Genomic DNA, 12,864 nt, shown 5'->3' on the forward strand with positions numbered 1-12,864 from the left:
CCAAATCGTTTTTTATCTCTGATATTTTGTGATCATAGTTTGAGGATTTTAATTTTTCAAGTTCTTTTGGTAAAATGACACCCAGATATTTTATAGTGTCCCGTTCCCAATTCAAATTGTAATTTTGTCCTACTTCTGGATTAGGCTCATAATTAAAGGCAATAACTTGTGTTTTTTTAACGTTTACTTTGTACCCTGATAGCTCTCCGAAGTCTTTAAGAGTCATCATCAGTGCAGGAATAGAAGTGTTAGGATTTTCCAGATATAACATAACATCATCTGCGAATAATGCTATTTTCTGTTCGTCACCCTCCATTGTAATCCCTTTGATACAGTTATTTTGTTTTATCCATTGGCTTAATGGTTCAAGAAAGATGGCAAATAGAAGTGGACTCACCGAGCACCCTTGACGACACCCCCGTTCTAGTTTGATCTGATCAGACAGGCTTCCATTAACCTTGATTCTTGCTGTTGGATTTGTGTATAAGGTTTGGATAGCCCCAATACATTGCTCGTGAAAGTTAAACTTCTTCATTACCCTGAATAAAAACTCCCACCTCACAGAATCGAATGCCTTTTCTGCGTCTATCCCCATTATAACTGCTTCCAAGTTCTTATCTTTGATGTGTTTCATGACGTGCAAGGTCCGACGGATATTATCATGTGTTTGTCTATGCTTAATAAAACCTGTTTGGTCCAGACTAATAATTTCTGGCAATACATTTTCCAGGCGACGTGCTAGGATTGCAGTAAACAATCTATAATCTACATTGAGCACACTTATTGGCCTGTAGTTTGAGCACAATGATTTTTCCTTGCCCTCCTTTGCAATCACTGAGATTATTGCCTCCCTCCACGAATCAGGAATTGCTCCACCTTTCAGAATCCAGTTAAAAGTTTTGTACAGCATTGGGGACAAGGTTTTCCTATAGGTTTTATACCATTCCGAGGTATATCCATCAGCTCCAGGGCTTTTATTGTTTTTTAGTTTGGAAATTGCTTTGCTAATTTCTTCTTCTGTAATTTCTGACACCAATACCTTATTCTGTTCTTCTGTTACCTGAGGCAAGTTTAGACCTTCCAAAAAGTTTTCTATTTGGGACTCATTTTGGGCGTCTACCTGAGAGTATAGTTGTCTATAGTAAGATTCAAAGCACTTATGCAATTCTTCTGTTTTGTAAACTATGGAGTTTGTTTGTGAATTTTTTATTTTGTAAACATGGCGCACTTCCTGCTGTCTTTTAAGCCTATATGCCAGTAATTTTGTGGATACACTCCCGGCCTCCCAGTACCTTTGCTTAGTGTAAATTAGTTTATTCTGGATTTCTTGTGACAAAATGTCATTAATTTCTGCCCTTTTCTTTTTAATTTCGGCAGTGATTTTACCATCTAATGTGTCTTTATGTTCCCTCTCCAATTTTTCCAAGTCAGTTTGTAAATTATTGAGTGTTGCCTGTTTCAATCTTTTTTTGTATACCGATCTTGCGATTAGTTTCCCCCTCATAACTGCTTTGCATGCGTCCCACAGTACCGACGGAGACACCTCCCCATTGTCATTGTGTTCCACATAATCGCAGATCTCCCTCTCAATTTCATCCTTCGTTTGACCATTAAGTAAATTTGAGTTCAGTCTCCACAATGTTGTTTTTTTCTCTGTGCTCATAGTTAACTCCAAATACACCGGACAGTGATCCGACAAATCCATCACTCCGATGTTACAGTTTTTTACCTTATATCTATCCTTGGTGTAAATTAGAAAGTAGTCAATACGTGAATACACTGAGTGTGGTGCTGAATAGTAGGTGTAGTCTCTTTTAGATGGATTAAGTTCCCTCCATATGTCCAAAATTCCTAAATGCGTTATTGTTTTTTGAATTTTGTTGCCAACAACATTTTTATGCTGTACTTTTCCAGATGCATCCAGATGTGAGTTCAGCCTTTGATTCAGATCACCTCCCCCTATCAGCATCCCTTGTCCCTCTGTTGTCACCATAGTAAAGATTTGTTTAAAAAAAGTCCAGTCCGACCCCGGGGGCGCATATACATTCAGTAAGGAAACCATTTCGCCGTCTAATCTTCCGACCACCAGAATATATCTCCCCTCTTTATCTTTGAGAAGCTTCAATTTTTCAAAATTAATTTTGTTTGATATCAGTATAGACACCCCTCTTCTATGCCCTGATTTATATGATGATGAGTATTCCTGATTATAGCCGTATCTCTTTAACTTTTCATGTTCCCTATTTGTTAAATGTGTTTCCTGTAGGAAGATTACCCCAACACCTTCTTTCTTCATTTTGCTGAGGACCTTGCTCCTTTTAATTGGGTTACACAACCCATTAACATTATAGGAGGCTACTTTCATATGACCATTATATATATAGTTTTTTTGACATAGCTCTCTGAACAAAAACACTTTTTACCCCATATGCTACAACAACTAAGAACCAAGGAACAATGGTTAACACAAGAACATGAAAAAGAAAAAAGAACAAAACAAACAAACAGGATTTCCAAACCTGAGGTCTCACAGTTTCCAACCTTTTTTGAGCCATTTCCCAGCTCGGAGGGAATGTCCCCAGCCAACTGGGGGCCCTCGTGACCTTTTTTGGTCCTGTTCATCTTCACAGTCTAGTAGAAAAACAAATTTCCCCATTTGAACTTAACTTGGAGATCAGAAAATATAACACATCTCTCTTGTGCTGGAACACTTGTGCTAAGGGTTGCCGTACGTGTAGCCCCCCCTTAGTCCTCCTCCGTGGGTCTTCTAAAGGCCTGTAGTTTCTCCTTGTATCCTTTTGAGGAGGTTTGAGGTTGGGCCTGGCTGCCCTCTCCTTTCTTTTTTTGCCACATCAGACGCAGGATCTTTTCCATTGGGTCCTCCGCTGGTTTGATGATGTTCACCCGAAACCCTCTGTCCACCATGTCTCTGGTAGCCTCTGCTGCTGTGGTGTAGAGACGCGTCTCTCCCTCGTAGTAGACGCGAAACTTTGCTGGGAATGGTGTTTGAAATCTGATTTTCTTCTCCCTTAATGCTCTTTTTGCTTCAGCATACTCCTTTCTCTTTTTCATCACCTCAGGGGCGTAGTCATGATCCACGTAGACCCTCTGTCCATCATAGAGAAAGCCCTTTTTTTCCCATGCTTTCTTTATAATTTCTTCTTTACACTTGTAGCTTAAAAATTTAACTACAATTGATCTTGGAGGTGCATTGATGGGTGGGCGGGGGCCAAGCGCTCTGTGGGCTCTCTCCACACTCAGCACAAATGAAGTAGGTAGGGCCAGGGTCTCTCTGAGTAAGGCTTCGACAAAAGCACCCACCGACTCTGCTCCATCCTCAGCCCCTTCTTTGACCCCGTGTAGTCTAATGTTATCTCTCCTGGCCCTCCCTTCTTGATCAACTTGCTTCTCTTCCAACTTTTTATGAAGCTTAATGAGTTCACATGTCGCTTCCTCCACGCACAGGACGCGCTCCTCCGCCCCCTCAATCCGGCTCTCTGCTTCGTCAATCCTACCGTTAGCCGTTCTGAGGTCCTCTCGGATGCCATGGAGGCTGTCCACCGTCTCACGTCTAAACTCTCGTATCTCGTGCAGGACTGCTTCCAAGTCCGACATTTTCTGGTGTGTTTTGGTCGTTTCGGGTGCCTCCCCCTCCGCCTGCTCGGGCACCTCCGACTCGCTCTCCGTCGGGCACGTTAGCTTAGCATGCTCCTCGTCGTCGTCATTTACCGCTCCGAGTCCAGCCTTCGCCGTCAACTTTCTGTGTCTCCCTTTTGACATGTTCACAGCCCCTGATATTGATGTAGACCATCTAATTTAACCTCCGGCTGTAGATTTAAGGGGCTTTTTCTGGCTTCGTATCGGGGAGCTGTGCTACTAAGCTGCGGCCATGCACAACCCGGAACCGGAAACCGCTAATGCAGTTTTTTTTGCCCCTCACATATTACATTTAATTTAATTTCTTGCAGGAATGAATCATCAATGTTGGCTCTTTCTGAAGCATCAAAGTAAAATGAAACCATCACCTGGAATCCTTGAGAAAATGTTAATAGGATTTAATCTTATTTTCTTTTTTTCCTTTTTCTATTGATGTTGTAAATTGGACTTGATTAGTGGTATAAGGTTTCTGATGCTCATACACCTCTACATGTGTTCATGCACACATTCAACCTTCAAATCTGTGAGTTTGTAAGCCTCTGGAATCTCAAGCAAGCTCTGCTACCCTTTGAAAACCCTTTTGACTGAGCATGTACTATGGTGCCAATACTTAGCAAACTACAATATTATAACATTGCCATGATGGGGCAACATCCTCATTATTCTGTTAACACAGTTAGGGATACATCATCACCACTTTTTTTTTAAAGGATGAGTAGATGTCCAAATCGTAATGTTGAGCTGCTTCCCAATACAAAGTTCTCATACAAGTACTTTTTAAATGTGATAATCAAACCTTCCGATTACATCTACTTCTCTAACGTCTAGGGCACCACTGACTAGAGATGTGTTCATGTTTTGTGAAGATTCAGATGCATTATTATAACTAAAAGTCATAAGTCACGCTGTCAGAATGTTTTTTATTCCATAAAGTATGACATCAATGGTATTCAGAAATTACAGAGTTGGGACTTCATGACTGTATGAACGTGTTTTAATGAACAGGTGTGAGCCAAACTATAAAATGCTTCACTTGTAAAGACTGAACGGTTCATGTACTGAACATTGATTCCAGGTTGAGTGCGAGCCAGGAAGGCTACGAGGAAATCAACTGGAATAGCAGCACGGAGAGCCACCCTCCATGGCTGCGCTTCCACCTGGCGATCTCCCGCTGGCAGCTCTATGCCCACCGGGACCCCAACATGGAAACTCTGATCCAGCAGCTCACCACGCACCGCGTCGTCAGTGCAGGTAGGACACTAACGACACAGTCATTCTGTTCCGTGTGAATTCACAATGTTCCAAGTGAAAAAGGAATTGTTTTTATGTTTTCTTTTCAGAACATTTTTGCATTAAAATTGTATTTATACGGCAATGGCAGAAACGCGATGATGTAGTTAGCATGTTGGACCACTGGTGGGTGCTGTTGGTTATTTCTGTAATAAAAGCAGACACACCAACGACCAAGTTGGATTGCTATCACAGGTGTAACTACAAAACTACCAAATCTCAGGAGAATACAGACTGAGAGGTCATGACCCTCTGGAGTCCCCCATTGTTGTTATTGTCCATTACTCTGGAGTTTTCAGCGACCCCAAACACTGTAAATAGACCGCAAAAATACAATGAAAGTTTAGCATCTTTTCTTGAAAACGTTGTCATGTAAGCAAGACTTCAATTGAGGATAATAACACTGAGTCAGTTCAACTGACATAAATAAGTGATGAAGAATTATCAGGCGGCAGTCTGCCCCAAACCCTCCAAAGTAGGTCTAAGACTGATGAAATAATTCCCTGAGGGTATGGCGGTACAGCATGGGTGTGCTCACAGAGAGGTGAGGGGGAGAATAAAGTGTATGTTTGTTATGATTGTGCGACATTTGAGGTTTTGGGCAAGACTTTCAAATGTAGAAAGACTTTGAAGCTGGAGTGAAATGAAAGTGACTGTGGAGAGACTCAGAGGATGATGGAACATGAACGGACGACACGCTGATCATGCAGCAGACTTGTCAGGATCAATCAGTCAGTAATGTCTTTTACATCAGAATTTTTTATTTTATTTTTTTTACATCAGTGAGGTACCGTAAATGAGATATAGGATTATTTATAGACAGGCAAATAAAACTTCTTGGAAGGAGAACGAGAGTATGAACTTGTTCTTGAGAATTGGTAAACCACTGTTTCCATGCAGCGCTATGGTGTTACTTTGATCGTCACGTCATTTTCATCTGCATTTGCATCAGTTGTTGGTAGCCGTATCTTGTAGTGAGTCAGCAGAAATGAAGTTTGTGACTTAGTCAGCAGATTATCTCAAGCTGTATGTGGAGCTCCTCTCACTGTGCAAGAGAGAAATCAAGCCAGAATCAAAAGATTGATAACCTCTTTCACCACACGGCCCCGACTACTTGTGACAAATAAGATGACGATAAATGCTAAAAACAATCTAACAATAGCTTTACGTATCTCATAAAAAATTTACTTAGAGTAAAAGTTCCTTGGTTGCTTTTTTGACAACTGGAGAATGGTCTCTCCTGAGGATCACAAGAAAGACAATGGGATATAGATCTGAAAGTAGGTGTTCTTAATGGAAGGAAGAACTTTACAAATTAAATTGCAATGACAGTGAAACTGTAAATCTGGAACTCAAAATGGTTGACAGTCACAACTGATGTGAGTTTCCCTGAAAAACCCAAAGAAGAGCAATCACTCCTGTCCGGTACCATCACTGTGTTTTTAAGACAATGTGGCATTCTTTGATATGAAACTGTGCTCTACTTGTCAGATAATAATGTAGCCATCACTGAGCCTATGAGCAAGGATTGAACTGTTGTACTGCAATGCACCATGGGAGTACAATACACAATTTTACTTCAGGGGCCAGACCTGTAAAATAGTGCCATAATAACTTCTAAAGTTACACTTTATAGTTTTTCTATGCTGGGGCGTACGTGATGAAATTGCCCATATTTTTTCAAGGTCACACATTTAGTACTGAAAATGAACGTGTGTGAACCGTTAAATACGTGTCCATCCATGGGTCTGGTCGTCACAGGTTCTGTATAATCCTGTCACCGTGAGTGAAAAGTGTTGTGAGTTTAATCTCGTTCTGTCATGGTGTTCCTTTTCAGATGTGTTAAAATACAAGTCTCCACCCTCCTCCACTCAAAGATATCATTCAAATTAGCTTTATCTAAGATTGTAGTAATCTTTCCCAACTAATTGTGTGCTTTTGTGACAACCTAGACATTTTGATCATGTAGCCTTTACTTGGTGCCACAACCATGAAATACTTTTAAGTTTAAAGGTTATTACTATTTTACAAGTCCAGCTCATTCAAGCTGTATGTGGCCCCTGAAGTAAAATGTTTGACAGCTCTGAATAACACATTTATTTGATAATGACAACATCATGAAGCTGTTAAAAAAAAAGGGATTTCTGGCCCAAATTTTGTATTGTATAATACAGACACTTTGTGTATGACTTCAATATGCGATTTCCATTTAGGTTCACCATTTATAAAGTGTGTGTTTAAAAAAAAAAAAAAAAAAGTCATTATAATGAAAATAGTGATATCAGGGTGAATTTATTTGTTACTGTGCAAAGTGGTACTGATCTCACCTGCCATGTTGTCAACAAAGAGTGAGTTGAGTCATTGAGTTAACACTAAGGCACACTAAATATAGCACAGCAACAGATGTAACGACCTGGACCTGGATTGTGTTTATGTCACTGATGACGCACACATCCTCTGTTACATTGTGCATGTGTGCACTCCATCAGTGACAAATCAATCACAGCGTGGTCGCATATTTTGTGTGTGTGTGTGCGTGCGTCGCGGGTGGATGAGTGCTTGTGTGTACACCGTTGTTGCTATAGTAATGCTCTCTGCATTGTTTTTCAGTGCAGAAGTCCGGGGGGACACAACTGAAACTGGTTATATCATTTCCCAACTATGGACAAGCCATGTTCAAGCCCATGAAGTGAGTCGCAACTGGAGAAACCAATGTGGGGATAAAGTTACAGAAATTGCACAGAACTGGTCCTTTTTCATGCAGTTGTAAACAGATATGGCAAGAATAGAGTTTAACACCTTAAGGCAGCTGAGAAATGCACTATTTGTGAATGAAAGAGACTATTATTCGATTATATCAAATCTTTTATAGGTGAATCTCTCACATTTTGAATATCTGAACAAGTCGCATCAGCTCATTTCCACCTGTGAGACAGTTTAGAAATATAGAAAAATGAACAATTTCTGGATATTGTCATTTTACTTGTAGATTTCTACAGTACACTGTCGATATCTTTACTTCATAGCACCTGTGAATGATTGAGATATATGTTTCTTTATGTGTATATATTCATATCGGCATGAGGTGATCTTGTTTTCTTTAAAGTTTGTTTATTTCAAGAATAAAAATGGATTTTCAGTTTGATAAAAGCTAAATTGTGATTGGATCAGAGCATTCTCTAAACTGCCTCTCTATTGGGATTTTCCCCATCTGCAGTGGTCAGAATCTAAAAATGGTCCAAGGATGAAAAAGCAGTGAAGCAGCAACAGGCTTCATTGTTGCATGACATTCAATGAAAAGATCTGCTGCGAACATTTCAGTAACAGATACCACAGAGGTAATGGCCTCAATGCGGTGAGACTGATTTTACAGTAGAATTGGGACCTTCACAATTGTAGTTTATAGGTTATAATGTTATGGATGATCTATGGATGAGTTTTAAGAAGAATGGAACCATAAACCAATTACTCCCAATGAAGATTCCTTGTCATGCACTGTACATATTATCGACAGTATCTTTTAAATGTGGTATAAGGGAGAAAAACCACCCGGTGAAAGATCTTTAGGGGATCTGCAGGGGTTAATGCTGATTCTGACAGAAAAATGTCAGAAAAGCAAATTGACCACAGTCTTGGAGCATAATAACGAGAGGTCACAATGTTATGGCTGAGTCCATTTTTGTTTTTGTTTTTGTTTTTTTTCATCACAATGCTCTATAATTGAATAGACAAAATTATCATGAAGAAGAAGTGACTAATCAATAGATACCTCAATATCGGGGATGCATTTTTGACTTTGCATCTTCCGGAACAGGCAGGAGAGAGACGATGAGACCAACTACAACCTCTACTACTTCTCTGACTTCGAGAGACACAATGCAGAAATTGCAGCGTTCCACCTCGACAGGTAAGAAATCTATTTTCACCCCCAAGTCACTGCAGTGGCAACATCAACTGACCACTTAGTGTCTTTTTGTAACCGGTGCCTTTGACTTTGCTTCCTCTCATCTCTGCAGGATTTTGGGTTACAGGAGAATCCCTCCTGTGTCTGGCAGGCTGGTGGATGTGGTCAAAGAGATCAAAGACATCACCACTGACCGCAAGCTGGCTCGAACCTTTTTCAACTCGCCCGGTATCGTATCACGCTCCCGCTCCCAAAAACCTTATTATTCCTTCACACTTCCCTCAGATGTGTGAAGCTAAATCACTAAACGTCTCCCTGTTTAACTCGCAGCACAGTCACCACCGTCCACACCCTCTGTTATGCCACTTCTCCAACATTCATCACTTTGTTCTTCCTCTCCTTCCCTCGCTTCTTTTGCCTCTCTGCACTCCTCTGGCGCCTCCCAGTGGGTAATGTTTGCTTCTACGGCCAGTGCAGCTACTACTGCTCCACAGAGCATGCAGTCTGTGGCCGGCCGCAGGACCTGGAGGCCTCAATGGCCGTCATGCTGCCGGACCTCTCCCTGGCGCCCCGCCGAAGCTGGAGGTCACCGTGGAGACGCTCCTACAGCCGCAGCAAGCTGACAACGTTAGTAGACACAGATTCACGTGTGTAATTATGCATTTCACCGCTTCTCATTCCAGTTTACAATTCGTACGTCTACTGTGTCTCACATTATTCACATCAAAGTTGAATGATCTGACCAGGATCATTTAAAGTTACCAAGAGAAAAACCATGCAGAGGGAGATCATGCCCGCCATCTTGGCCCAGCATTTTCACTATAAAGTGAGCATGAGACCCCCTACACCATTGTGTAGCCCCTCAGTCTGCCTGTCTCAGCATAATAATTCTTTTTCTTCTTCTACTTCTTGATATATTTCGGATGTGAAAACATAAACAAAATATAGATACATAGATACATATATGTATACACGTATATAAACCCCTTGTAATTATTCTGCATAAATAAATCTGCTTATCCAGTTTAGGGTCAATAAGGTTGAAGGTAGAAGAGAACAAGTTGGAAAGTTTAGAAATCTATTAACTAATCTCTCTAATCATAACTGAAAAACTTTTAACAATCACTTTTTGTTCATTTTAATCAGGTTCAAAACATGGGCATGATCAATGTGACTAAAACTCTCAGACCAAACACTGTGAGAGAATTTTCCTGATACGAAAGTGTTCACCCAGGGAGGATTTCTGCTTGTTTCCCACCACTTTCTTGCTTGTTTTACCCAACCTTTGTGCAAAACGTTTTGTAATTCTTTTCACGTGATGAGTTTCTCCATATAACAACAGCATCTGGCATGAGGAGATTTTAACAATTAATTTCAGTCTGATATGTTAAGAATTAAATGATGGTTAAAATATTCCTACGCCCTCGCAGACATTCCTCAGTTTTATTGTAGTCACATTTATTACTGAAAGTTTCATTGCTGTAAATATTGCAGTTGCCTGGAGGAATGTATTAGCCTATATTTCCCCAATTTTCATATTTTCTTAAATTATTGTCACCAATTGTTGCTCTATGGTTTACACACGCATCAGTTCATGGTTAGTTAATTGGGCTTTGAAGCATTGTCTGACAAATTGTCTCACCTCACTACTACTACTTAGAAAACGTCAACGGTAGCTCAAATATCAATATGTACTTTCACTTTTACCAGTACATTCAAACCAAAATCTGCGGTTTGACATCTCATGCCAACAGAGAAAAGTGACTTTAGATCCTTTAAATTCGATATTTTATATATTTTGTTTCTGCTTTATTTCTGACGAGGCCTTTCCCTGTTTGTTTCAGTTGGGAGACGGATCCTGACTACTGTTCGTCTGTGAAAAAGACTGCACCATATGACAAAGGCACACGGCTGGTGGACTTCATGGACATGGTCATACTTGATTACCTCATGAGTATGTTCAAACTAAGTTGGTTTTGTTTTATTTTCTCCCCCAAGATTATTTATGTTATGGTACAGACAAGAGAAACTTTCATGAGATTTTGTAGTGAAAGGCAACATCTTATCATGTGTTGATAGCCAGGATGAAAACTACACGTCATTACAATACATCAATATGAAGTCTGATGGAGACTTTATCCATGTAGTTTGATACCTTATCAGTGGATTACTTATACATATTATTGGAACACGGTTTCAGTTTTTTCTACAATTCAAATTGTCATATGGGGGCAGTGCCTCTGTAACAGCCAATGATGTCATAATTTTGGCCTTTTTTTAATGTAACAAAGTCAATAACTTAATGACTTCCCAATATGGTATTTCATCCATTCTTGAAATGTAATTTAGACGCTAATCTAATAAGTTATTAAATGACTGAAGAGGTTTAAAAAAAATCTTTCAAAAATGTATTGACTACAATTATGTACATTAATAGGGCTCTTTTCATAGAAAGCATTTTATGAAGATTTTTTGCAACTTGTTTAAAAACAAGCATGGTGGATGGGGTAGTCACTGTGCAGCAATTATTGTTGGTTGACTTTTTTTTTTCTTTGACTATTTTATTACATTATTGGCAAGTTATTATGTGTTTGGCTTAATTACAGTCAGATTGGCCAAAGTTATTACATTATTGGCAGGTATTATATTAACAGCCATTATTGGTTGTGACACACTCTCCTTGATAAGGTTCTAGATTTTGGCTCGGGGCTTACGTCAATAATGATGTTTTATGGTCCAAAAACTATTCAAAGAAGAAAATAATACGCGCAAACTCCTACACAGAAAGTTTTTGGAACTCAGATCTTAATAAACCAATAATAATAAATAAACCATCAGTGTCAAAAACATTTTAGTTCAGGATCCACATACAGCATAATTTTATCGAGAGTGGGCGAGCCCAGTAAAATAGAGACATAATAACTTTTAAATTCAAACCTTTTAATAGTTTTTCTTTTCTTTTGTGATGCAGCGTTTACTTGATGAAAATGTCTGTATGTTCACAAAACCAAACATTTAATATGAGAAATGACCACAATCTCAACATAAAACCAAGTTTCATGAAACCATCTGGTGCAAATGTACCAACATTTCTCCTATAGCTCTTGCCTATGCATGTTTTGACTAACTCACCCTGATGGTTTGAGGCGAGTTTGCTGGTGATGAGGGAGTTATCATTTATTCCAGCATGGCTGATATCTCAGTTTCTGGTTGCAGTGTTTTGATGTGTCTGTTACTATTCAGAAAACTGTTTAAAAAAAAAATACACACACACACACACACACACACACACACACACACACACACACACACACACACACACACACACACACACACACACTCTCTCTCTCTCTCTCTCTCTCTCTCTCTTTCTTTCTCTTTCCCTCTTTCTTTCTTTCTTTCTTTCAACCCGTAAAAGTGTTGAGGTTAGTGGGAACTGCGATCAGTTTATAGTTCAGGAGCAACACACTTGACCTTCACGTCGGTCAGACCAGATTTACAGCTTTGCACAGCGGCTGCACGTGCTGCGGCGTTACCACGGCAACAGGCCGTCTCCGTGACAACGGTTCCACACAGACAGGTAAGAAAGTTCGTTTCTAACTCAGTCGACTAGTTTCTTTTCTAAAAAAAATGACTTGTTCATATTTACAACTCACACTGTGATTCTTTAAAATCATGACTTCAGCTGTGTTGGAGGCAGGAGAGAAACTTTGTGAGACACTTTGATTTACAGTCACAGAGTTTTTTCTTTTTGTCTTTTCTTTTTTCTTTTTAGCACAAGCGTACGAAAAGAAGTACCATAGCTAGCACTGTTCACTGTTTTTTTTTAATAACTTTATTGCTTTATTGGAGGAAACCATAAACACATAAAGGCTATTTAATGGATTATAACATGAATTTAAGCATGCTGCTGGTTCTTTTACAGAATTGAGTTCAATTCAGTGCTTTTAAAATGATGTTGTGTTGTCTTAAAATTATATTTGCACCTGACAACCCGTGTTTTGAATAATATA

General features: G+C 39.6%; 1 protein-coding gene across 1 annotated transcript in view; it reads left to right on the plus strand.

The window, feature by feature from the left end:
- Positions 1-12,864, plus strand: part of LOC308144604 (extracellular serine/threonine protein kinase FAM20C-like) — a gene marked incomplete at both ends in the record, with an annotated part of 44,860 nt that overhangs the window by 4,135 nt on the left and 27,861 nt on the right. Inside the window, 6 exons of the mRNA XM_080515764.1 lie at positions 4,733-4,908; positions 7,558-7,636; positions 8,762-8,854; positions 8,964-9,079; positions 9,298-9,478; positions 10,696-10,805. Of these exons, the coding sequence (XP_080371890.1) occupies positions 4,733-4,908; positions 7,558-7,636; positions 8,762-8,854; positions 8,964-9,079; positions 9,298-9,478; positions 10,696-10,805 (755 nt within the window). The remainder of the gene's footprint in view (positions 1-4,732; positions 4,909-7,557; positions 7,637-8,761; positions 8,855-8,963; positions 9,080-9,297; positions 9,479-10,695; positions 10,806-12,864) is intronic.

Source organism: Blennius ocellaris, assembly GCF_963422515.1.
Source record: "Blennius ocellaris genome assembly, chromosome: 3".
Taxonomy (NCBI): domain Eukaryota; kingdom Metazoa; phylum Chordata; class Actinopteri; order Blenniiformes; family Blenniidae; genus Blennius; species Blennius ocellaris.